Source organism: Mauremys mutica, chromosome 20 (assembly GCF_020497125.1).
Source record: "Mauremys mutica isolate MM-2020 ecotype Southern chromosome 20, ASM2049712v1, whole genome shotgun sequence".
Taxonomy (NCBI): Eukaryota; Metazoa; Chordata; order Testudines; family Geoemydidae; genus Mauremys; species Mauremys mutica.
Window position 1 is genome coordinate 17,562,616 of NC_059091.1, and position 24,522 is coordinate 17,587,137.

The 24,522-nt window shown below is 59.6% G+C and overlaps 1 protein-coding gene across 5 annotated transcripts; it reads right to left on the reverse strand.

The window, feature by feature from the left end:
* Positions 1-1,361: 1,361 nt before the first annotated feature.
* On the reverse strand, positions 1,362-24,522 carry LOC123353664 (cytochrome P450 4F22-like). 5 transcript variants are annotated; one of them, XM_044994967.1, is made up of 14 exons: positions 24,199-24,522; positions 23,218-23,329; positions 21,049-21,271; positions 19,789-19,933; positions 13,333-13,386; positions 10,996-11,123; positions 10,480-10,601; positions 7,466-7,733; positions 6,884-6,950; positions 5,883-6,012; positions 5,296-5,429; positions 5,103-5,167; positions 4,132-4,214; positions 1,362-3,779 (listed from the first exon to the last, which is right to left on the reverse strand). In XM_044994967.1, the coding sequence occupies exons 3-14, from the start codon at positions 21,268-21,270 to the stop codon at positions 3,575-3,577; spliced, it is 1,623 nt and encodes a 540-aa protein (XP_044850902.1). In that variant the 5' UTR covers position 21,271; positions 23,218-23,329; positions 24,199-24,522; the 3' UTR covers positions 1,362-3,574. The 5 variants fall into 5 exon arrangements, with proteins under 5 accessions (XP_044850902.1, XP_044850900.1, XP_044850901.1 ...); XM_044994965.1 differs by having other exon boundaries at positions 24,170-24,522; XM_044994966.1 differs by lacking the exon at positions 19,789-19,933 and adding an exon at positions 15,201-15,345 and having other exon boundaries at positions 24,170-24,521.

Here is a 24,522-nt window from a genome sequence, read left to right on the forward strand (position 1 = left end):
CCCGTCCAGACGCCGCGGAAGCGAACTCCGCGGCTCCAAGGTCGACTCCGGCAACTCCTCCTGCCGCGGTGGAGTACCGGAGTTCGAACTAGCGCTTCCGGGGTTCGAACTATCGCGTCTAGATCAGACGCGATAGTTCGAACTCCGAGCAGTCGAACTCACCGCGTCGACCCAGCAGGTAAGTGTAAACGTGGCCTCAGAGGGGAGGGCAGATTCTCCATCACCCAGAGTTCTTAAATAAAGCTTGAGGGTCTCTGGCTAACAGATCTCTCTGCAGGAGGGCAGACTGGCTGAGCACAGTGGTTCCTTCTGGCCTTGAAATCTCTGACACTATAATCCATTAAATCCCACTCCCCTCCTAGAGACAGAAAGAGACTCCGGGAGTCCTGCCCCCCAGCTACGGGCTGTGACTCCTGTTTCTCTTCCCCAAGACAGACTCAAAACCCAAGACTCCTGAGCCCCAATATCCTGCTGCCATCTAGTAAACAGCTGTGTCAAAGTGAGTGTCCCCCCACCCCAGCAGTCTCAAAGGACAGGGTCGGGGGGGGGGGGTTAACCCCTGGCCCTTTTGCCCAGGCAGCTCAGCTGGGGCTGGGCTCCTGCCTACGTGGTGTAGAAGCAGCTACCTACAGGATTTCTGTTATTCTGGTTTTATTTTTCAGCCGCTGGGTTGTTTGAACATCAGCCTTTCTGCCACGTTCAAACACCTGGAGCTGCTGGGCCTGGTATGCTGGGGAACCCGGCCCAAGGTTCCCTGCTGCAGGTGGCGTTACCCATGTGGGTGTTGCTGTCACACCCCGCAGGCAGAGAAGACGGGGGTGGGGGAGTATAACACAAACAACTGGGCAATGAGACCTGGGTCTTTGCTGCCCCTCGCCCCCCTCAGCTGCCCAGAGTCTCCCTGCCAGTGACGGGGCGCCAGCCTCTGGGTCACAGCAGGCAGAGCTGGTTCAAATGTATTGAGGGCCTGGGCACAAAGAACATTGGGCCCCCACCCCGTTCAGACACAAATGTGCGAATACAAAGACTCCAGTCACTGGTTACATGACACATTAGTAATGAAGCAAACCAGTTCATGGTGTGTAATAACCTGCTCCATTTTTCCACGTAGCAAATGAATCCGGCTCGATAGCACCACACAACGGTGTTCACTGCGACTCTGCACAACCCTGGAGTTCCAAGAACCAGTCGCTCACAGGTCAACACTCAGTTCTTTCATCTCCCCCAATTTCCTTAACCCCGACCATTCCGCAGGGGCCCCGCACCAGCAGCGGTGACTCTTGCTGGTGGCCGCTCTGACCCTTGTTCCTAAAATACTTAACTAATGTTAGGAAAAACAAACAAATATGTACATACCCATGTCCAAAGCAGTGTCATTTATTTATGGAGGATTTGGGGTTTTTTTGCAGACTGAATAGTAAAAATAAAGTCCAGTTGTTTTTATTCTTCACTGGCCCTGAGCAGAATAGAAACGCAAACAAGGGGCTCTGCACGTTCTTGTCTTTTTCGTTGTAGTTTCTTTTGCTTTTTTGGTTGCGTTGGTTATTTTTAGCCTTGCGAGCTACTAAATCTGCTGCTGTGAAAAGTGACACTTGTATGTTAATGTCGCTTTTCACAGCCTCCCAGCTCGCTTCTCGGTCTGCTGTGAAAAGTGACATTACCAAACAGACAAATTAAGCCCTGGATGGGGAGGTGGGTATGGAGGCAGCAGAGCCCCAGGGCAGTGGGGGGAACAGACAGGGAGCTGGAGGAGGCAGTGGGTCCCATGGACAATGGGAGGAGTGGGAGTGGCAGCAGGGGCCAAAGTTGATGGGGGCAGCGGGGTGAGCTAGGGGCCTGCACCTGCCAGTGCATGGCCAAGAGCCAGAGAGCCGAACACCCTGCAGCCGGATCCCGTGGCCTGAGCTTGAAGCCCCGTGGCCGGGGTTAAGCATGTGGACAAAGCCCAGGGCCGGAGGAGGCAGAGTGGGCCGGGGCAATGGGGGGGCTGGCGAGCCTGGGGCCGGTACCCGCTGCCTCACAGCTGGGGACCAGAGCCAGAAGACCCTTGGCCAGATCCTCGGCCCTGAAGCCCTGCGGCCAAGGAATGGAGCATGCGGTTGAAGTCTGAGGCCTGAGGAGGCAGCGGGGACCAGAGAGATGGGAGGGAGAGGATGAGCCCAGGGCTGGAGCCTGCCACCGTGTGGACGAAGGACAGAACCCAAAGCTCAGTGGGCCAGATCCTGAAACCCCCAGGCCGGATCCCAAAGCCCCATGGCATCCTCCCTGCAGCAGGGGCCTTGGACTTCACTGTGCTCGGGCACGAACTTGGAAATATCATGAAACCAACTGTCCCCCAGTTCCAGGTCCAGCTGCCCCAGGGGCCACACTAAGCCCCCTCCTCCCAGCCCTCAACCACTGTTTGTCTCCTTGAACCATGAGTTCCCTGTGGCAGAGAGTGGGTCCCTGCTGGGTCTGCAGCCAGCCCCCCTGGGCACTACAGAGAGAGAGAGAAAAAACACACACACTTACAGGTTCCCTGCCCCAACTCCTCTGGGTGACTGCAGCCAGCAGGTTGCCATTGCTAGGCAGCTGCCCCCTGGATTGCTGCCCCACCTCAAAGCCATCCACAGCAGCCCAAGGCAGAAGCTCTCACCCAGGCCCCTGGGGGCCCCTCAGGAAGATCGTCCAGAGCACTGAGCCACCTGTCCGCAGGCCCCTCAGCGTTCCTGCCACAGACCAGGCGGGTGGATTGCTGAGTGCAGAAGTGGGGGGAGCAGGACAGAGGGGGAGTGGGCGGGAGGGAAGATTCCTACCCTCCAGGGAAAGGGAGTGAGAGAGAGAGACCAGACCCTCAGCTCCAGGCAGCAGCATCAGGACACGGGGGAGGGGCTGGCGGGAACACAGGGGCTGATCCACTAACGAGCCCATAGCATTGAGGGTTATTGACCACGTGGTCTTAGATGCCCAACATAATTATGTGGCACTTCACCCCCCGACTGCATTTACCCTCAGCCCCCGTGGGCAGGGCCAATAGCCCCATTGCACTGATGGGAGTTGAGGGCCAGAGGCAGAGTGACTTGCCCAATGCTGCAGGCTCCCTGTGTGGCCGAGCAGGGAAGTGAACACGGGTCTCCCACATCCTAGGCTAGCGGTCGAACTGCCGGGCACCCTGACTCTGGCCAGTGGGGGCAGGGAACGCAGGCCACGGGGGTCGCCTAGGTTGTGAGTGGGCTGAGCTGGGAGCCAGGCTGCTGGGCTCCATTTCTAGCTCTGACATTGAGTCACCAGGTGACCGTGGACATCCAGCAGGGCTGGGGAAAGGCATTTGTCACCCTCGCTCCCAGGGGCAGGTGGGAGAGGGCTAAGCAGCTGGTGTCTGAAAGGAGCCTGCAGCACCTTCGGGGCCCCATGCCTGGACCCCACAGCGCCTGCTTTGGTACAGAGGGCTGGTCTAGATTAGAGGAGAGAGCTGACTGCCAGGTGTCTGCTAACCTCTGGCCCCACCATGATCCCCACCTGGTCTGCCACTCAGCAGGCCCCTGAGCAGTGTGGAGCAGGCTGGATCCCCCGCAGCGGGTGGCAGTAGATGGCCCTAGGAGCGCGGTGCGGGGGTCCGGCTCTCATGGCTGGGCCCCAGCGGCTCCAGGTGCAGCCACAGCCCGTTCTCGCTGCGCAGGATCAGCTCGGGCTTGCGCCGCACAGGCCTGCTCTCATCCAGCCGCACGGCGAAGCGCAGCAGCGTCAGCGCCAGCACCACCTTCATCTCTGCCATAGCGAAGTTCTGCCCGATGCAGTTCCTGTGAGAGAGCCAGGTGTGTCAGCCGGTGCTCTTCACCCAGAAACCACACGCCATGTGAGAGCAGGGATGGGGGAGCAGGGACAGACACCCCAGAACCCACTGCCCGCAGGGACAGACAGACACTGGGGGGAGCCCAACCTCCTCTGGGAGAAGGGGCAGATCCTCAGCAATAACAGCTGACCCCAGCACTGATCAGAGGCCAACTCCTGTGTATCCCACAATGCTTCACTGCAGCCAGGGCACCAACAGGGAGCCGCTCGCTGGTGGGCAGCCGGGGCGGGGGAGGGGAGGAGAAAGGAGGAGGGGGCAGTTCGTGCGGCGAGGGGCTCTGAGCCCGGCAGGCAGGTTACCTGGGTCCAGCAGAGAAGGGCATGAAGGCCAGTGGGGGCTTGTTCTTGGAGTTCTCTGGGTCAAAGCGATGCGGGTTATAGACCTGGAGCAGCAAGCACAGGGCATGGTGAGGGGAGCTGCGGGGGGGAGCTGGGGTCCCTGAGCCAAGGAGGGAGCAAAGGCAGCCCCCGCCCCCAGTACAGCATGGACACCAGGCTCCCCAAGACCGAGCTGCCCACTGGGACCGTGCGCTGGCAGCGGGGATGGTTCTGCCTCCACCCAGCACTCAGAGCCGGGCCGAGCCCAGTGACCCAGCCCTGCCCAGTGTGAATGGGGGTGCGACCCTCACTCCCCTATAGGCGAGCTCGGGGGCGGGGGAAGCTTCCTCTCTGGGGAGGGTCGCTGGAAATAGGTAGCTGCTAGACTGTTGGTGTTTCAGCACCCCCTAGTGCCATGCCGGAGCACTGAGTCAGCAGTGACTGTGAGGGGACAGCTCCCCCTACCGAGCCCCCCAATCCCACCCCTTGCAGCACAGCGCCCCCTAGTGCCATGTGAGGCACTGAGTCAGCAGTGACTGTGAGGGGACAGCTCCCCCTACCGAGCTCCCCAATCCCACCCCTTGCAGCACAGCGCCCCCTAGTGCAATGTGAGGCACTGAGTCAGCAGTGACTGTGAGGGGACAGCTCCCCCTACCGAGCTCCCCAATCTCACCCCTTGCAGCACAGCGCCCCCTAGTGCTATGTGAGGCACTGGGTCAGCAGTGACTGTGAGGGGACAGCTCCCCCTACCGAGCCCCCTAATCCTGCCCCCTGCAGCACAGCGCCCCCTAGTGCTATGTGAGGCACTGGGTCAGCAGTGACTGCCAGGGGACAGCACCCCCTACCGAGCCCCCGAATCCCGCCCGCTGCAGCACAGCACCCCCTAGTGCCACGCTGGAAGTGGCCGTGGGGTGGAGTAGAGCCAAAGGGTAGAACAGAGTGACCAGCGATACCTGGGGCTCCGGCCAGACAGCAGGATTGTGATGTGTCCCGTAGATACTGATCAGACAGATGTTCCCTGCCAGAGAGGAAACTGCCTCGTTAGAGAGGAAAGGGAGAAGGAGGGGAGGGGTTGAGCACCTCAGGGGTTATGGGCCCAGCTCTGGTGCCATGACCCTGGCTGGGGGCAGGGAAGGAGGCTGGTACCTTTGGGTAGGACACGTCCGTCGGGCAGTTTGATGTCCTCGGTGCAGCACCGGGACACGGCCGTGACGGGTGGGTGCAGGCGCAGACTCTCCTTGATGCACATGGTGGAGAAAGGCATCTGGGACAGGTCCTCCCTGCAGAGAGCAGAGCTTAGCGCTGGCCCCAGAGGTGGATGCATGAGAGGCCCAGTGTGAGCTCATGAGTCAGGCACCAGGGTTGGGACAGATTCACATCTGCATGGAGCTGGCACTGAGGGGACCTATGACACCGTGAGTGGCAGGGGAGTGGCAGCGCCCTTAGGCATCTGGTGGGGGGCAGGCAAAACCCAGAGCAGCAGGGCCCTCGGGCACTGAGGAGCAGCCTAGGCCCATCTTGCAGGGGAAGCCCTGTAGCTTGCGGGGCTGGCAGAGGTGAAGGGACCCCAGCGGGGACGGGAGGGCAGCAGCTGTGCTAACCCTCACAGGTGGGGCGGGGGCTGTGCTGGGACTAAAGGGTGGGGGAGGCCCCACAGGCCCTGGAAGTGGTGGTGCTGGGGGTCCGCACTGCACTGGACAGAGCCAGCACTGCAGCCGGAGCAGCCATCTCACCATTCAATCTCCTCTGACTCCTTGTCCCGCATTAAGTCCTTGATCTCCTCGCGGCAGCGCTCCTGGTACTCGGGGTGACAGGCCAGGTTATACAGCACCCAGGAGAGGCCACTGGCTGTGGTGTCGTGGCCTGCAGAGAGAGGCCAGCGCAGCATGAGAGCCGCCACGCCAGGGGGCAGAGAGGGACCATGGAGAGTCCGGGGCTGGAGGGACCCTGCCTGGCTCAGCTCCTGCCAGCACCTCTACTGAGGCCTCGCTCCCTGTGACTTTCTGGCAGTGCCAGCTGGGAACTCCAGGCCCTTGTGCATGGGAGGCGAGTGGGGTGACTGAACATCTGCCCCCTCTAGCGCCCTGCCTCTATTGCTGGGACTGTCTGGCAGTGCCCAGGGGCAGATCTGTCTTAGCCCCATTTCATGAAAAGGCACACTCAGGTCACTCAGAGCCAGGGACTGAACCCAGCTCTCCTGGCCTCCCCACCAGAGCCATGTCATCTGCCGAGACCCCATTGGGACGCAGTAGGGAGCAGGGTGGATTGACCTGGGAATGTCCTTTAGTTTTACTGGGGCTGTCTGCATGGGGGATGGGAGAGCAGGGGATGACTTTAGGTGAGGGACGGTACCTGAACCTGTAACCTGAGCCAGGAAGGGGGTGGGGAGTTGACACCTTTGCCCAGGGAGAGAGCCTGCTGGAGGGGTTTTTGGTTTCAGTTTTGGGCTGGCTGGGAACAGGCAGGGAACCCCAAGTCTGGGGTCTAACATCCTTGCCCCAAAGGGGGACCTGGTTGAGAGGCCCTGGTTCTAACTACAAGCCCTGCTTGAGACTGTGTTCCTGTGGTCTAATAAACCTTCTGTTTTACTGGCTGGCTGGGAGTCACGGTGAATCACAGGAAGTGGGGGGTGCAGGGCCCTGACTCCCCCACACTCCGTGACACCCATCCCCCCACATGAAGCTGTGAGGTCAGCAGGAGGGCCCCCCATCCCCTCCCCAGGGTGGCTTCTCACCCTCAAACATGAAGGTGTCAGCCTCGGCTGCGATGTCCTCCTCTGACAGGTCCCGGCCGTCCTCATCCTGCACAGAGCACACACTGATGGACGGGTAACCTGGCTCCCCACGGGGCCCAGCCCACGCCTGCCCCATCTCAGAGCCTGGGAGGATGGGACATCTCGGGGTGGAGTGAACTAGGCCATCTCCCCTCCACCCCAGCCCAAGGAAAGAGGCAGCCCCTGCCCTGCCCCACAGCCCCAGGCCCCAAGGTGGGCTCCCCTCCCCGCATGCCCAGCCTGGCTCTGGTGTTCGAGCTCCCCAGAGGTGCTGGTCCCCTGTTGCCAAGTGCAGTTTATATTGCTCCACGCTGAGCATGCTGGGAAGGCAGCTCTGGCTGGGCCGCTCCAGAGAGCTGGGCTGGAGGGCGAGTCCTGTTGTGACAGACATCACACAGCACCTTCCACCTGGCAATGCCCTGCCCGGACGTCAACGAACCCCCAGCTCCCTAGGGCACGGCCTCCCACTGTGCTACCTTGGCCAATAGCAGGACATCAGTGACCTCCCCACCACCACCATGGGGCAGGCCCCCACCATGTTACCTTGGCCAGGAGCAGGATGTCTATGAAGTCCACCGTCTTGCCCTGCTTGGATTTGAGCCAGGCCTCCCTGCCCAGGCGGTTCAGGGCCTGGTGGCGCTGCTGCACCACGTCGGCTGTGAAGTGGTGCACAGTGTTGCAGGCGCGCCGGAAGCGCCACCCGTCGGGCGTCAGGTGGTACAGGAAGTCCCAGTGCAGGAGCAGGCGGTGCTGGCGTCGCACCACCAGGGAGCTGAGCTCCAGGATGGCCGCGATGTAGTCACTGGGCGTCCTGCAACACAACAGGCCAGCATGTAACTGACAGGCTGGGGCCGGGGGGTGCGCCCTGATCAGAGATGGGGGATCCCGGGGGGCTGGGCCTCGCAACAGAGCAATCGTGTGATCTCCCAGCCACAGAATCTCTGGGCCAGCTGGTGGGGAGGAGACTGAGCTTGGCTCAGCCAGTGTGGGACTGTGACGTACCACTGGAAAGGGTTAAGCATCCTGCAGCTCAAATTCAGCCCTTAAAAGTGTTTTTTTTCTATTTACAGATATATTGGTAGAGGTCAACAGTGTAATCAAACAGTCCCTGTCTAGGCTGTACTCTGTTAATTCAGAGATCAAACGAACATCTTAGCATTTAAATGAATTGTAAATGCAGGATATCGCTGTATTCCTTTCTCTTTGAAATGTACAGCCAATCATCTGCGAATGGTGAAAAAACAGGCAACTGCCTTATGTTAATTTGTGTAGCTAATTACTGATAATGGACCTACTTCAAAGTCACCCCGATTGCCTACTGTTGGCCTAGGGACTCCGACCTGCCAAAGAAGACCTGGAGTTGTATAACAGACCCTTGGGTTCTGAGCCTGTTTATCTCAGATCTGCTTGAGGCTTCATGCAGGGGAAACCTAAGTTACAAGGACTGAGATCCTAGTTCTGACAGGACCTCCCTGAATATAAACATTGGACTATAACCTATTTCTGAAAGAACTATTTGCATCTACAAAGCTATAAATCTGAACCTCAAGAATTATACTCATATCTGTATGTATACTGTTCTTTTAACCAATTCTCTCTCTCTTTTCTATTTTAATAAATTTTAATTTATTTAATAAGAATCAGCTGTAAGGGTGGATTTTGGTAAGATCTGGAATATTCCATAAACTGGGAGGTAACGTGTCCGATCCTTTGGGATTGGTAGAACCTTTTCTTTTATATGATAAATAAGATTTTCATTGATCCTCATCATATTTGACTTGGGTGTCTAGGTGGAGGCTTGAGGCTGGGCTGCTTTAAGGGAACTGTGTTGTTGACTTCTGAGTAACCAGTGAGGTATAACAGAAGCTGATTTGTGCTGACTTGGTAAATCTAAGTATTGGAATATCCACCAGCTGGGGGTTTGCCTGCCCATTCGTTGCAGGTCACCCTAATTGAGTGACCTCAGTTGGCTTCCCTGGGACCCCAGTCACAGGGACCATAAACAGTCCCAGACACGGGGAGTGTGGGGGCTGCATGGCCCAGGCAGGCTCCAAGGAGCCCCCAGGCTAATGCAGCCTGTTCCCTGGGTGCACCACGGACTCTGGGGTGTCAGGGGGCCCCATCCCCATAGGGCAGCGATGGCAGCAGGGCATGGGGGAGTCATCGGTCGGTCAGCGGGTGCCTGTGGGGGACGGGTGGGGTTCAGGGCACAGCTGGGCCTGGCAGGGATGGAAAAGTGCCCCTCCCCATCAGCTGGACAGAACGGACGTGGGTTTGGCAGGAGCCGATCTCGGACTCCTCCCCAGAGCAGGCTGATGGGTTGGGGCATCCTGGTGTGAGCAAGTCCAGCCCGGGCTCCCCAGGGTCATGGGTCACCTCACTGCAGTAGAGGTGGGAACTGACTCCCTGCCTGCCAGGAAACCAGCCACTTCCCCCGTCGCTGCCAGGTGGCTCCAGCCCAGCCCTCAGTCCTGTTTCTGGCAATGGGGTCCGCTCTGAACTCGCACACTGTGGGCAGAAATGCTGGGCTCCCAGCACATCCCTCCGCCAGCCCGGGGCCCCCCTGCACCGGCAGGTCCCGCAGCCAGCCCGGGGCCCCCCTGCACCGGCAGGTCCCGCAGCCAGCTGGTAGTGTCCTATGACAGGGAGCCAACGTGCACCAGTGCAGTAAAACTGGTACAAGCTCCAGAAGAGGGCCCTGCAGTACATGTATAAACTGGGGGCAGGAGGGTTCTGAGGTGACAAGACTGAGGTGAGGAGCTTCCTGGCAGCGAGATGTGACAGCAGGATCATCCCCCAGGAGAAGCACAGCACAGCCAGGGCCGGCTCCAGGCAGCAGCATCCCAAGCAGGTGCTTGGAGCGGCAATCTGCAAGGGGCAGCAGTCCATGTGTTTTTGCCCCCAAGCAGCGCGCCAAATTGCCGCCGCGGACGGCGGGGGCAGTCTGTGTGCCCTTAGGGTGGCACGCGCGTTTCCCCGGCAGCCGCAATTGGGCAGCAGCTTCTATGTTCAGCTGTCCGCAGCGGCGCAGCTTCTGTCTTCCAGCTGAAGGCAGAAGCTGCTGCCAAATTGCCGCTGCCTCGGAAACGCACGTGCCACCCTAACGGCACGCGGACGGCCCCCGCCGTCCGTGGCGGCAATTCGGCGCGCTGCTTGGAGGCAAAAACAGTAGAGCCGGCCCTGAGCACAGCCAGGCCGACCCCACAGGCATTCGCAGACAGACCAGCGAGTGGAAGCACCAAGCACCAGCCTCTGCCCAGTGAGCTGAGGAGCTCCACCCCCAGTGCTGACCAACGCCTGGTGCAGCCACTACAGAAACCCCCCAAAACCTCCAGACTCACCTTCCCCGGAAGGCCCCCTGCTCCTGCCCAGGCCGGCAGTAACACCCTCCAGTTCAGGGACCCATTCCATGAATCCGGACGGGCTCGCTGGGGCCAGGCCAGGAAGGGAGGGACCCTGCAGCCCATTCTCCCAACTCTGACCTCCCGCAATGAGGGGGCTCCCACCCTCGGGTCGGTGCAGGGCCCTGCTGGGACAGCTGCCCCCGTGTCACTCACTCCTGGCAGTTGCTGTTGTAGCTGAAGACGCATTTCTGCAGACTGTCCAGGGTCATGAGGCTGACCTGTTCAAACATGTCCAGGGAGGTGGAGCCTGACGCCACCAGCCTGCGCCACTTGGCCTGTGGGAGAACAGTGCCCGTGAGAGCCGTACCCGAGCAGCTGCCCGCAGGGACAGCACTGCAGTGAGGGTGGGCCAGCGTCAGAGACAGGCAAGCAGACAGGGGAGTAGGTTAGTGGACTGGTGCAGTGACAGGGCTGGGCATACGCTTGGGACAGGTGCAAGAGCAGTGGGCAGGCGGGCGGGTGGGCAGGGTATCGGTGCAGTATATGCCCTGGAGTGAGGGCGGGTGCGGGGCCAGGGGCACAGTGTAGTGATGATGCAGCATATGCCACGGGAGGAGAGCAGGGTCACGGGCAGGCTGGGGGTAGCAGGGTGCCAGGGCAGCATGTGCCGTGGGAGGGGCAGAGGCACAGGCCTGGATTTGGTGCCGTGGGGGGAGGGGAGGTACTCACATGCATGATGTCAGTGCTCTGGTTGAAGATCTTCACGTAGGGCTTCAGGATGTCGAAGTGGAAGGCTGGCGTCAGCATGCGCCGGTGCCGCACCCATTTTGCACCATTGCTCAGCAGCAAACCGTCCCCTGAGATGACAGGCACTCAGCTCAGAGCCTGGTAGCCACGGCAGACATCCCATAGCCCAGGCCCCCAGCAGCCCCCGGGTCACAGCCAGCTGGGGTGCTCAACGAGAACCAACCTCCCTGGTGCATGTTGGGCAGGCATGAGAGTGTGCACGTGTGTGCAATGCGTGCATGGAGCGTGGGTGGGGGTGTGAGTGAAATACGTGTGTTTGTGGGGACACATGTGGGCATGAAAATGCAGGTGCATACGTGTGTATGTGCAGGTGTGTGGTGGTATGTGCAGAGAAGTGTAGGCGCATGTCAAGGTCTGTGCGTGATCCTGTGCACACCCATGTGCTGGTGCTCACGGCTACGGCATGAGTAGCTCCAGCTCCACACCGACATAAGGACAGACAGGCTGGATCAGCCCAATGCTCCATCCAGCCCCGTGTCCTGTCTGCCGACAGTGGCCATACCCCCTTAGTCACCTCTTTTCCAAGCTGAAAACTCCCAGTCTTTTTAATCTTTCCTCATACGGAAACTGTTCCAAACCCCAATTCCAATATATCTTTTCTGAGATGGGGCGACCACACCTTCCCACAGGATTCAGGATGTGGGTGTACCATGGATTTATACAGAGACAATAGGATATTTTCTGTCTTATTATTTATCCCTTTTCTAACGGTTCCCAACGTTCTGTTCGCTTCTTTGGCAGACGCTGCACGTTGAGTGGATGTTTTCAGAGAACTATCCACAATGATGCCAAGATCTTTATTGTGTGGTAACAGCTAATTTAGGCCCCATCCATTTGTATGTGTAGTTGGGATTATGTTTCCCAATGTGTGTTACTTGGCATTTATCAGCATTGAATTTCATCTGCCATTTTGTTGCCCAGTCACCCAGTTTGGAAAGATCCTTTGGAAACTCTTTGCAGTCTGCTTTGGGTTTATCTTGGGCAGTTTTGGATCATCTGCAAATTTTGTCACCTGTTTACCCCCTTTTCCAGATCATTTATGAATATGTTGAATAGCACTGGTCCCAGGACAGACCCCTGGGGGGCACCACTATTTATCTCTCTCCATTCTGAGAACAGACCATTTATTCCTACCCTTTGTTTCCTGTCTTTTAACTAGTTACTGATCCAGAAAGGACCTTCCCTCTTATCCCATGACAGCTGACTTTGCTCAAGAGCCTTTGGTGAGGGAACTTTGGTGAGTCACCCCCCTTCCCTTGGTTAGTCAGGGACCACAATGAGGTAATGCTCACCTGACCCCGAAGGCGGGGGGAGCATAGCCAAGAGGGAAGAAAGAACATGATAAAAGGGAGAGACGTTTGCCAGGCTCTTCCTCTGTCGTCCACTTCCATCTACAAATACCACCACCAAGTGACTGAAGCGCTGATCAAAGGGGAGAGCCTGGCTGAAGAGCAACCAGCCAGCCTGTGGTGAGGAGCATCTAAGTTTGTAAGGGCATTGGAAGTGCTAAGATCAGATTAGAATGTGTTTTGCTTTTATTTCATTGGACCAAATCCAACTTGTTATGCTTAGATTTTAAGTGATTATAATCAATCTTTGTAGCTAATAAATCTGTTTGTTTATTCTACCTGAAGCAGTGTGTTTGGTAATAATAATAGGAGTATACCTATCTCCTAGAACTGAAAGGTCATTGAGTCCAGCCCCCTGCCTTCACTAGCAGGACCAAGTACTGATTTTTGCCCCAGATCCCTAAGTGGCACCCTCAAGGGCTGAATTCACAACCCTGGGTTTAGTAGGCCAATGCTCAAACCACTGAGCTATCTCCCCCCCAACTTGGTTTGAAGTGTGTCAGAGACTCTCCTTGGGATAACAAGCCTGGTACATATCAATTTCTTTGTTACACTGATGAACTTATATAAACTTGCAGACTCCAGCGGGCATAACTGGACACTGCAAGACGGAGGTTCCTGGGGTTGTGTCTGGGACCAGAGATATTGGCTAGTGTCATTCGGTTGCACTGTCCAAGGAGCAGTTACATGCCAGAGGCTGTGTGTGAACAGCCCAGGAGTGGGGGTTCTCACAGCAGAGCAGGCTAAGGCTGGCTCCCAGAGTCAAGGATTGGAGTGACCTAGCAGATCACCGATCTAGATAACACCAGAGGGGAACATCACACCCTCCTTTCCCCACAAGCCCGTCCCCTGGGGCCTGGGCCCCATGACACCAAGCACAAGATCCAAGCCCAGAATAACGCGCACTCACCCAGCCAGGGCTTCAGGAAGCCGTAGAACATGTAGTCCTTGGGCGCGATGGCAGCTGTGGGGGAGACCAGAGATGGGGCAGGCCCGGGAGTTAGTGCTGAGGCACACACACAGCACAGGAGGCAGTAATGGGTGCACCCCAGCGCTAGCGCTCAGACACACAGCATGGGGGGCTGTAATGGGGCACACCCCGGCGTTACCGCTCAGACACACACGGCACAGCATGGGGGGCTGTAATGGGGCACACCCCGGCACTAGCACTCAGACACACACGGCACGGGGGGCAGTAATGGGGTGCACCCCAGCACTAGCGCTCAGACACACACGGCAAGGAGAGTGGTAATGGGGCAGACCCTGGCACTAGCGCTCAGACACACACAGCACAGCATGGGGGACGGTAATGGGGCAGACCCCGGCGCTAGCGCTCAGATACACACGGCATGGGGGGCTGTAATGGGGCACACCCCGGCGTTACCGCTCAGACACACAGAATGGGGGGCGGTATTGGGGTGCACCCCGGTGCCAGCGCTCACACACACATACACGGACCAGGACACAGGGAAGGAGTGCAGAGCTACTGGTATTGGAGCCCCAGCTAGAGCTGCAGGACCTATTAGTCTGGAAAGGGGCAACCACAGGAACGTGGGTCTGTCCAGCACCCACCTGCTCCACTGGCTGTTTCCTATGGAGCGTTGGAGCATCCCTCTGTGAAAGGAGCCCCCGCCAGACAAGGCAGATCCCTGCTGGACACCCTGCTGCAGGCTCCTCCCTAGCAGCCAGGAGGGTGGCTGCGGGGGCAGCAGGACAGGCTCAGTGAACAGGGTGAAGGAGCCACACGACAGGGACCAGGTGCTGAGCCACCAGGCCCTCACGCAGAGCAGGCTCTGCTCCGAGCGAGTCACCAGACAGGCAGGACACAGGACACAAGCAGCATCTGCAGCCTGGGCCGGGCCTGCAGAGCGACAGACACTGCACCTGGGGCAGTCACGGACCGCGGGAGCTCGGCAGTCACATGGGGCCTTCACAGTACAGAGCTTGGCATCTTCAAAGCTCCCTATTTATTAGTTGTAATCCCCAGCTCTGGGAGCAGGGTGGTGATCCTGTGGCTACAGCAGGGTCTGAAGAGGGCTAGGAGCCAGGACTCCTGGGTTCTATTCCCATCTCTTCCACCCCTTATCTGCACCATTCTCCAGATTTCCCCTGATGTCTCACAGTCATGCACCCCCACAATGGTATCTGCTGCCCAAGAACATTGGGCATTTAGTCCTTATGAGACCCCCTGACCTGTTTCTCCCCTGCACCACCTCCCTGATTGTCCCCCACAGCCCTGCTGCACCCCCTTCAGGACCATGGACTGAGCTGATGAAGGGCAGGTGTGTGTGAGTCGGTCCCTGAGCTGGCTAGATGCTATCAGACCCACTGGGCTGCCCCCACGTCGCCTATCACCAGCCCCAGCAGCCAGGGACGCCGGCAGGGCTGCAAGGAACCTTTGTTCCCATGGGTCACTGGCCCAGCAGCTGCAGCCAGGGGGACATGCTCCTCTCAGGACACTAAGGGCTGGCTACAGCCTCTGCCCCAACCCCTCGGGGGCCAGGGGAACTCACTAAGGACCCTGGGTTGGCAGCAGCCATGTGCTGAGCTCAGCCAGAGACCTGAGCCCTTCCCCAGCTCCAAGAGCCAGGCAGCTTCCTCCTCAGCCTTGTGGAGGAGGGCTGGTCTCAGCAGCCACTCCTCCTGGCCAGGGGCTTTTCTAGGGAGCAGCACACACAACAGATAGTTCCAGGCGCCTGCTGGGAATCCAACCCCTGCTGAGCCCTGGGACAGACAGACAGACACACAAACTCCTGGCACTGGGGCCACCCTCACTACCTGATTCCAGCAGGACGGGTTTAACTGCCTCTGGGTGGAAGAGCCGCAGAATGGGAAGCCAGGGGCCAAACCACCAAAGGCAGGAGTGGCCATAGCGCCCGACAAGCTCGTCCACGTACTGCATCCCCTCCTCCGTGTTCTGAGCCTACAACAAGGAGCCATGGGTTAGCCACGGGCCAGCTGGGCCCAGCACCTGACTCAGCCCACTGCAGGAGCAGCAGCTCCCCAGGCAGATGCACTGCGGGCTGTTCTCAGAGTGCCCCCAGCTTCATTTCTAATGGGGGAGGGGAGACTGCCCTCACCTGGCAGTAGGTTGGACGGGGCCACTTGGGGCTCCCTGTGTTATCGCAAACACAGGCTCCCAGCTGTTCTCTGCAGAGCTGAACCCAGGGGCATGAGCCCTCAGCCCTGGCATGAACTAGCTACATGCATTCACACAGCCCCTGCCCTGCGCTTCTCTGCCATCCAGCTGAGCCGCCCCACTGGACTGGGGGCTCCTGAGCCCCAAAACACCCCTGTCCTGGCACAGTGACATACAGCTCTGCTCCAGGGAGCAACTCTCTCCACTCAGACCCAGCCATTGGCTTGGAGCACTAAAGCCAGACCTCCCCCGTCTGTGTCCTGCCAAGCCAGCCTGGCACTGGGGGAGGGAGCTGGACTCTGTTCCTGCTGCTGCATCAGCAACAGGGATTGTTTACAAAGTTTCAGCAGACGGAACTGGGTCCCTGGGCACAGCCCCTAGCTGCTGGAATGGGCAGCAGTTCAGGGATGAGCAAACAGGCCCCCGCTTAGCTCCACGTGCCCGTGGCCCTGCGAGCCCAGGCGCCACTTGGAACAGGGCTAATTGGAAAGAGTGGCAGCAGTACGTTAACGGGAACAGAGATGTCACCTCCGCAAGGGGGTAGGAGAGGATGGAGCAGGAGCCCCCAGGCCAGGGAGCACCAACCAGGCCGGGGACTGGACTCCTTCGGAGTCTGGCTTCTGCTCATTGCACATCCCCCTGCAGCGCACAGCCCCAGCAACTCGCTCACCAGGGCGGTACTAGGGGGGCAGAGCTGCAGAGAACCCTCACCCTCTGCTACACCCGCTGACTCCTCTCAGCACCCGGGTGACTGGCACTACAAGAGGCGCCAGAGCACTGGGCAACCAGCCCTAGCAGGGGCCACTCTCCGTGGGTGGCAGGGAGGGGACAGGGCCAGCACAGGCTCCCCACGTCACTGATCATTGCTGGCCATCACTATCCCGCCTCTGGAGTGTTTCCGTGTCCTCCCCATGGGGCCCCAGCTGCTCCTGCAAGACCAATGATGACACAGGTCCCCCATGGGGAGGTGGCTCTGCTTGCTGACCCCAGGGAGTTCAGCCAGGCAGTGCCCTTGGCCCTGCTGCTCAGAGTGTCTGAGCCATCACCCTGCCCAGGCTGCAGGGGTCTTTGCGGTATAGCAGCTCCTGCTGGGTGCTGCCTTAGGTCTGCCCTGCACGGCCAGGTCCCTCCCCGTGCTGTTCCCAGGAGCCCGGGCACAGCGCTGGTGGAGCTGAGAGCCTCAGTCCCCGCTATGGAACATTGGATCTCCATGCAGGAGACAGCCAGGCTGTGCTCCCTGTGCCCAGCAGAGGAGCTGCTAGTGCTCAGTGGCTCTGGTGGGGTGAGGGCTTGTCCATGGCTCCAGGCAGCACCAGCTGCAGCCGGGGGGCGGGGGGTGTTGTTGCCACAGGGGCACCATCTCCTCACTTCTAAAGGTGGAGCAGTAGCTGTCAGGAAGCTCACATTCTGCAGCCTGTAGAGGCGCTCTGCCTGCTCCTGCACACCTTTTCCCCCCGCCCATGGGGCCCAGGGACATCGCTGGACTCGTGCCCATCCCCTTATGGCAGCAGGCAGCTTCCGGGTGCCCCTGCATCCAGAGCATAGCAGGAGCTGGCTGGGCAGGACTCCCCAAAGCAGCAAATGACACAATCTCTCAAGAGTCAAACAGGAATCAGCCAACACCAGGGCCCAAGGAAGACCCCCATGAACACCTGGCCCCCGCAGCTACTTAGCCCCATTTTATTCCCCTGCCTCCCTGCACAGAGCACGTTGACGGCCTTCGCCCAGGGTGAGCTGCTGCAGACACTGGCCTGCAGCAAAAGCAGTAACATCAAGGGAGCTGGAGAAGCTGGACTAAGGCAGCCCATCCTCTGAGGGGATCCAGAACTGCCTCGGAGGAAGGAGATTCTGCAGAGCCAGTCCGGGTCCGATGGGGTTTCCAATGCAGCACGGCCCCCGAGACAGACTAAAGCTTCCTGGGGCTGCCTGGGCAGAGCTGTCCCACAATGAAGCAGGGAGGCAATAGCCCTTCCCTTCACTGTGCCCCCACCTCCAATAGCACAGTGACAGCAGGGGAGGGTCCAGGAGGAGCCACCAGAACGACTCAAGCTCTGGAAAACCTGCCTCTCTGGGGCAGGCTATAGGAGCCCAATGGATTTAGTTTCTTCAAGAGCAGGAAAATAGGTGCCTAGATCCCAGCTACCAGCCCCTCCCTGGGCAGGGACGCCTGGCAGCAGAGGGCTCTGCCATCCAGCAGACAGCAGCTGAGTGAGATCCAGCAGGAACAAACTCAGACTGGCAATGCCGTGCAAGTGTTTGACAGGGAGGGGAATGAGCCCTGGGAACGAACCCTGAGAACAACTGGCCCAGGGACGCAGGGGCTTTGCCATCCCTGGGAGTCTTTAGCTGGAGATGGGCTGTCCCTTTGTAACGCTCCCTCCAGCACAGCCAGGAGCTCGGGGCCGGCTGCAGGGAGCTCTGGGGAGGGTCTCTGGCTTGTGACACGGGCAGTCAGATTAGAGGAGCAGAACGGTCCCTCCTGGCCTGACCCACCCTGCATTCAGCTCTGGGCCCCCTGGACCCCTCTCTACGGTAACCCAATCCCAGCTGTCAAGGCCAGAAGAGGCTGCTGGGCCCACAGTGCAGAACCCAGAGGAGAGCAGCCAAGGTGGCAGGGAAGGATTGGTTCACCCGGGCAGGAGCGAGTCAGTTGAGCCAAGAGGCCTGCACTGATTATGTACGAGAACATGAGGGTTACGACTCACGGGGGTGGGGGTGGGGGGGTTGACCTGGAGCAGAGCGAGATCCAGGCTGGACAGTGCCGACTGAGGAGCTATTGCTGGGAGAGGCCCATTAGCTTCCCAGGCGGATTGTCCCCTCTGGTGCCTTCCCCAGGGCTCTGGTTGGGCTGCTCTGCAGGGCCCCAGGTGACTGGCTCCCAGCCCCACCCTGGGGAAGATCAGGAAAACCTTCATACCAGCATGATGTCACACTGTGGGTGAGGGACTGGCTGGGAGCCCTGTCCCTTGGGATGGTCACAGCAGCCTGGCCAGGGCCCTGGAGAACACACTGCTGAGGCCAGTCCTGCATAGGTTCCCCGGGGACAGGCTAGAGGGGCCCAGGTAGTGTCTCATCTCTGGCCCCACAGGTTGTGTCTACACTGCAGTTAGACACCTGTGACCTGCCCATGTCAGCTGACTCAGGCTCCAGCTTGATCCCAATGTCTATACTGCAGTTTTACAGCCCTGAGCCTAAGTTCTGGGACCCCATGGGGGGGGGGGGGGGGAGGGTCCAGAGGCCAGGCTCCAGCCCCAGCCAAAATATCTACATTGCAGTGTAACGGCCTGTCATAACTATAAAGGGAAGGGTAACAACCCTCCTGTGTACAATTCAATCAAATCCCTCCTGGCCAGAGGCACCAAAATCCTTTTACCTGTAAAGGGTTAAGAAGCTCAGCTAACCTGGCTGACACCTGACCTAAAGGAACAATAAGGGGACATGATACTTTCAAATCTTGGGGGGGGGGGGGGGAGGCTTTTGTTTGTGCTCTGTTTTGGTGGTGTTCACTCTTGGGACTAAGAGGGACCGGACACCAGTCTCTCATATTTCAAACTTGTAAGTAACAGCCAGGCAAGGTGCGTTAGTTTTCATCTTTGTTTTCTCAACCCATAAATGTTCCTTTTGCTAGAGGGTTTACCTCTGTTTGCTGTAACTTTAAACCTAAGGCTAGAGGGGGTTCCTCTGGGCTCTCTGAATCCGATTACCCTGCAAAGTTATTTCCATCCCGATTTTACAGAGATGAACTTTACCTTTTCTTTTTAATAAAATTCTTTTAAGAACCTAAATGATTTTTCATTGTTTTAAGATCCAAGGGTTTTGGATCCGTGTTCACCAGGACTAATTGGTGAGGGTATACTGTCAAGCCTACCCAGGAACAGGGGTGTAAGGACTTGGGGGGGGGGAGGAATTAGTCTCACATCTGCCCAGGAAAGGGGCAGGGGTGAGGGGGTGTTAGGGACTTGGAACTCTGCCTTTCCCCAACTATTTCCCAAGTGGCTCTCCCCTAAGATTTGAAACATGCTTGGTAGTGGCAGCTTACTATTCACCGAAGCTGGTAAATAAGCTTAGGGGGTCTTTCATATGGGTCCCCACATCTGTACCCTAAAGTTCAGAGCGGAGAAGGAAGCCTGACACAGCCCGAGCCAGCTGACACGGGCCAGCCACGGGTGTCTAGATGCAGTGCAGACATACCCTCAGTCTCACCACCACCCCCAGGAGCCAGCGTACCTGAGGCTGTTGTGATCGGCTTGAGATAATCAGGGTGCACCAGGGACAGGACTGGTAGGAAGGGCCCCATCCATGTCACAAAGGCCTGGGAGAATGTAGCAACTGTTTGGGACACCAAGCTCAGCCCCTCCTCACCAGGTATGAACTGCAGGAGGGACGGGGCAGAGTTAATACAGGGTAGGATTGGGTCCCTCCTAGAGTCCAGAGCAAGTCAGTGCACACCAGACAGGGAAGAATCAGATCCTCTGAGCAGAGGCAGGGATCTCCCCACTGCCACGTGCCGTACCAAGTGTATCTGTCAAGACCCTCACTCCTGAGCATGGCCCATGCCTGATATCATGGCACATGGTGATTGGCTATGCCCTTGCCACAGCTACACCAGGTGGGGCCATGCCGTCAAGGGCTTTATAACCCTTCCTGCTCCACAGCAAAGGCGACCGAACAGGCACCAATGCAGGCAGAGCCACTGGGGTGCAGCGGGCTGGCAGGGGTGGCACAGGGCTGTGCCAGGGGTGAGCAGAGAGGCTTCTATGGATTGGTTCCCTTAGAGTCCCCTGCCACTGGGCAAGTGTCTGGGCACTGGAGCCCAGAGTCACCCACCAGGGCACATCCCACACTCAGCTTTGGGCCCTGCCTGGAGAATGTGGTACTTGTGTGCGGGGCACTGGGTGGGTAGGGGGCGCGCACGCACACCCCCCATGTGGGCCAGAGCCCCAGCTGCCCCACCACTCCCACCCCATCCAGTGCCAGAGATGGAGCCCAGGGCCCTGCTGTATCAGGGGTGCATCAGAGCCAGCAGCCATAGGAAGGGCCCGATCCACAGCAAGATGGGAACAGCAGTGTGACCGATGCCTCTGACTCCAGCTTCCTCGTTGGGTCAGGATGTCTGACTGAGTTCAGACGCTGCCCACTCTGGTGCCAGACAGGGCGTGTGCTGAGAACCTGGTGGAGCTGTCCCAGGACCCTTGTCTCCTACCCCATTCCCACGGGTCTGATGGATGGGCACGACTCCCTGAGCGACCTTCCAGGCCATGCACCAGCTGGGACCAAAACCCTTCACCTGGGATGGAGGGAGAGGCCTGAACCAGCAGAGTCACCTACCCCCAGCCCTCTCAGGGGCTATTCCACAAGCCCCTCCCTTGGGATGGGCAAGGGTGGCTCCTCCCAGCAGGGATCAAACCATGTCTCAGTGGCAGCAAGGAGTAAGAGGGAAGAGAACACACTCACCCCCTCCCCACCCCCACATGACATGACACCTACCATCCCCAAGTGTCCCAGCAGCCAGTTGCGACGCGGGGGCTCTGGGAAGCAGCGCAGCCGCTGGCAGTTCACATAGTAGCGGTGCCAGGAGTTCCCGAGCTGCAGGAGGGTGCGGAAGAGCAGGGCCAGCAGGGCAAGGAGCAGGGCGGAGATGGTGTAAGCATGGAGGGGGGTCCGCTCCATGCTCAGCAGCTCCAGCACCCAGTCCGTGAACGGCAGCATCCTGTGGGGAGAGACAGGGCGTTACCAGGGCTGAACTGCCACTGGGTCCCTTTGTGACAAGCTGTAGGTTACTGAGCTACTGAGAGGTAGATACGATGGAGGGTAGGGATAGGGTCCAGAGTGACCTAGACAAATTGGAGGATTGGGCCAAAAGAAATCTGATGAGGTTCAACCAGGACAAGTGCAGAGTCCTGCACTTAGGAAGGAAGAATCCCTGCACCGCTACAGGCTGGGGACCGACTGGCTAAGCAGCAGTTCTGCAAAAAAGGACCCAGGGGTTACAGTGGACGAGAAGCCGGATACAAGTCAGCAGTGTGCCCTTGTTGCCAAGAAGGCTAACAGCATATTGGGCTGCATTAGCAGGAGCATTGCCAGCAAATCGAGGGAAGTGATTATTCCTCCTCTATTCGGCACTGGTGAGGCCTCATCTGGAGTATTGTGTCCAGTTTTGCGCCCTCCACTACAGAAAGGATGTGGACAAATGGGAGATAATCCAGCAGAGGGCAATAAAAATGATCAGGGGGCTGGGGCACATGACTTACGAGGAGAGGCTGGGGGAACCTGTTTAGTCTGCAGAATAGAAGAGTGAGGCAGGGCCGCCCGGGGGGGGGCAAGAGGGGCAATTTGCTCCAGGCCCCGAGCCCCACAGGGGCCCCCACCAGAGTTTTTCAGGGCCCCTGGAGCGGAGTCCTTCACTCCCTCCAGGGGGCCCGGAAAACTCTTGCGGGGCCAGGCGCAGGAGCTTCTTCTGTACCCGGTCTTCGCCAGCGGCGGGTCCTTCCGCTCCGGGGCGGAAGGACCCCCGCTGGCGAATTACCGCCAAAGACGGAGCGGGACCCGCCGACGAAGTTCAGCTCGGTCTTCGGCGGTAATTCGGCAGCGGGGGGCCCTTCCCTTCCGGGACCCGCCGCCGAAGTGCCCCGAAGACCTGCGGCGGGGGCCCCCCTCCGCCGATTTACCACTGAAGACCCGGCTGCACTTCGGCGGTGGGTCCGGCTTCGGCGGTAATTCGGCGGCGGGGGGGCCCGCCGCGGGTCTTCGGGGCACTTCGGCGGCGGGTCCCGGAACGGAAGGGCCCCCCGCTGCCGAAGACCCCAGGCCCCCGGAATCCTCTGGGCGGCCCTGGAGTGAGGGGGAATTTGATAGCAGCCTTCAACTACCTGAAGGGGGGTTCCAAAGAGGCTGGAACTAGGCTGCAGAACAAGGAGCAATGATCTCAAATTGCAGGGGGAAAGGGCTGTGTGGGGGATCCAACCTACCCAATAGCCCTTCCTGCTCCCCAGAAGCAATGTGTGTGTGTGGGGGGGGTCTCATATCCCACTCTCCCCCCCCGCCCAGATTCCTGCCAGGGTTTATATCTACTGCAGCCACCTGACTCTTCCCCAGGGCACAGGCCTGGGGTCTGTAAAACTGCCATGGAGCTTCCCTGGGTGGACAGGGCACTTGGCAGCAGGGTGCCGGCTCCCTCGACCCTCGCCATGCTGCAGAGCTGCCAGTGCTCACACCTGCCCTCCACAGCGCCCACAGCCCCTCTTCCCAGCTCAGCTCCGCTGCACAGCTGGCTCCTGCTCCCTCCCTCCCCCCTGCACACAGCTGGCTCTAGCCCTCAGGGTCCAGCACCTGTCCCACACCTCCCGGGCACAGCTGGCTCCTTTCCTGCCCTTCCCCCCTGCAGACTCCAGCTCTGGGCTGCTGCACAGAGCTGGACCTTGCCCCAGCTGCCTGGAGGCTCAGTGCGGTTCCCTCACAGCCAGAGCCTCTCCGGGACCCTCCTGCATGCAGCTGGCTCTAAGCTTTTACTCCCAGCACCTCCAGCTCCTGCCCCCCTTCCCCCATAACAGCTAGTGCTGGGCTCTCCGGGGGGGGCACAACAGCCACTCCCTGCCTGCCTTCCCCAAAGCAACTCAGGTGCAGCAACTGGTCTTTCCCAGGCCCTGGCTTCCTTACCTGCCTGGAGCTCCCTGGACACCAGCTGCAGCAGCCTTTCCCTTGGGTCCAGGGCCGGCTCTAGGGTTTTTGCAGACCCAAGCTCAGGCGATGCTGGGGCTCGCAGGCAGCGCTGGAAGCGGAGAGAGTGATGTCACCTTCTCCCAGCACCCAAAGGGGCTTTACCCCCTCCCCCACCCGGCCACACAGAGAAGCCCCGATATAAGGGGATGGCACAAGGCAAAGCAGCAGCCAGTGCACAGCTGAGGCGGCGCAGCCCCGGCTCGACTCGCTCTCTCCTCCCCAGCTAGTGGCTGGGCCCTGGCAGCTCAGCATCCCGGGGCTGGGGCTTCCCCTTCCAGCTGGGGCCAGGGGCACAGCACCCTCACCCCATCTAAGTGGCACAGCTCTGAGAGTGCAAGTGCCCCAAAGAAAAAGGCTGGCCAGAATGACACCCCTGGAAATGTGCCACCCCAGGCAGTTGCTTGCATTGCTGGTGCCTAGAGCCCGTCCTGCTTGGGTGCTAAAGCTTGACAAGTCTGGCCTGCCAAGGAGGGACTTCCCAAGCTTGCATCCCAGTGGGCTGTCACCTGAGGAGCAGCTCCCTGCTAGAGCCAGTCTCCTGCTGCCAGGACAGAAAATCCTCAACCTGGCATCCAGAGTCGCGCTACAAACCAAAACTCCTTTGTCTCTGGAGCACCCGCCCTGAACCCCGCTGCATATCACTAGAGCGCTTACATTGGGCCCCCCACCACCAACAGCCACGGGGCCCTCCCCGCTCCCCCCTCCGCCAACAGCCCTCCCCGCTGCCCTCCCCATCTCCCGCCCAGCCAAGAGCCCGCCCGGCCGTGCAGGGAGACCGGGGCATTCGCTTCCGCCAGGATCCCTGCTCAGGGGAAGCCCCGGTGACACCCCCAGGCTGGGCCATGGGGAGCCCTGCCCGGGGAGGGGACGAACCAGAAGCTCCACTTACCCAGACCAGACCCGGACCCCGAAACTCACCGCCGCAGCTCGGGGAGCGGCCTTCATAGCCAGGCGGGGAGGCGGGGCCAGGCCCTGGGCCAGGGAAGGGGCTCGGCTCGGCGGGTGATGGGCTCCAGGCTGGGACACGATCGCCCCGCCCTGGGGCTCCGCGCGGGTCGGGGTGTGGCTCGGAGCGGCCGCAGCCCGGGGCCATCGCTTGGCTCCAGCACCGGCAGAGCCCGGCCTCCAGCTCCAGAGAGCAGGGGCCGCAGCTCACCCTCCAGCCCGCAGGGCCCGGGAGCCGCCTCTGCTCTTGCAGCAGCAGCTGACGTGTCTGCCCGGTTCCATCCGGGGGCACCTGTG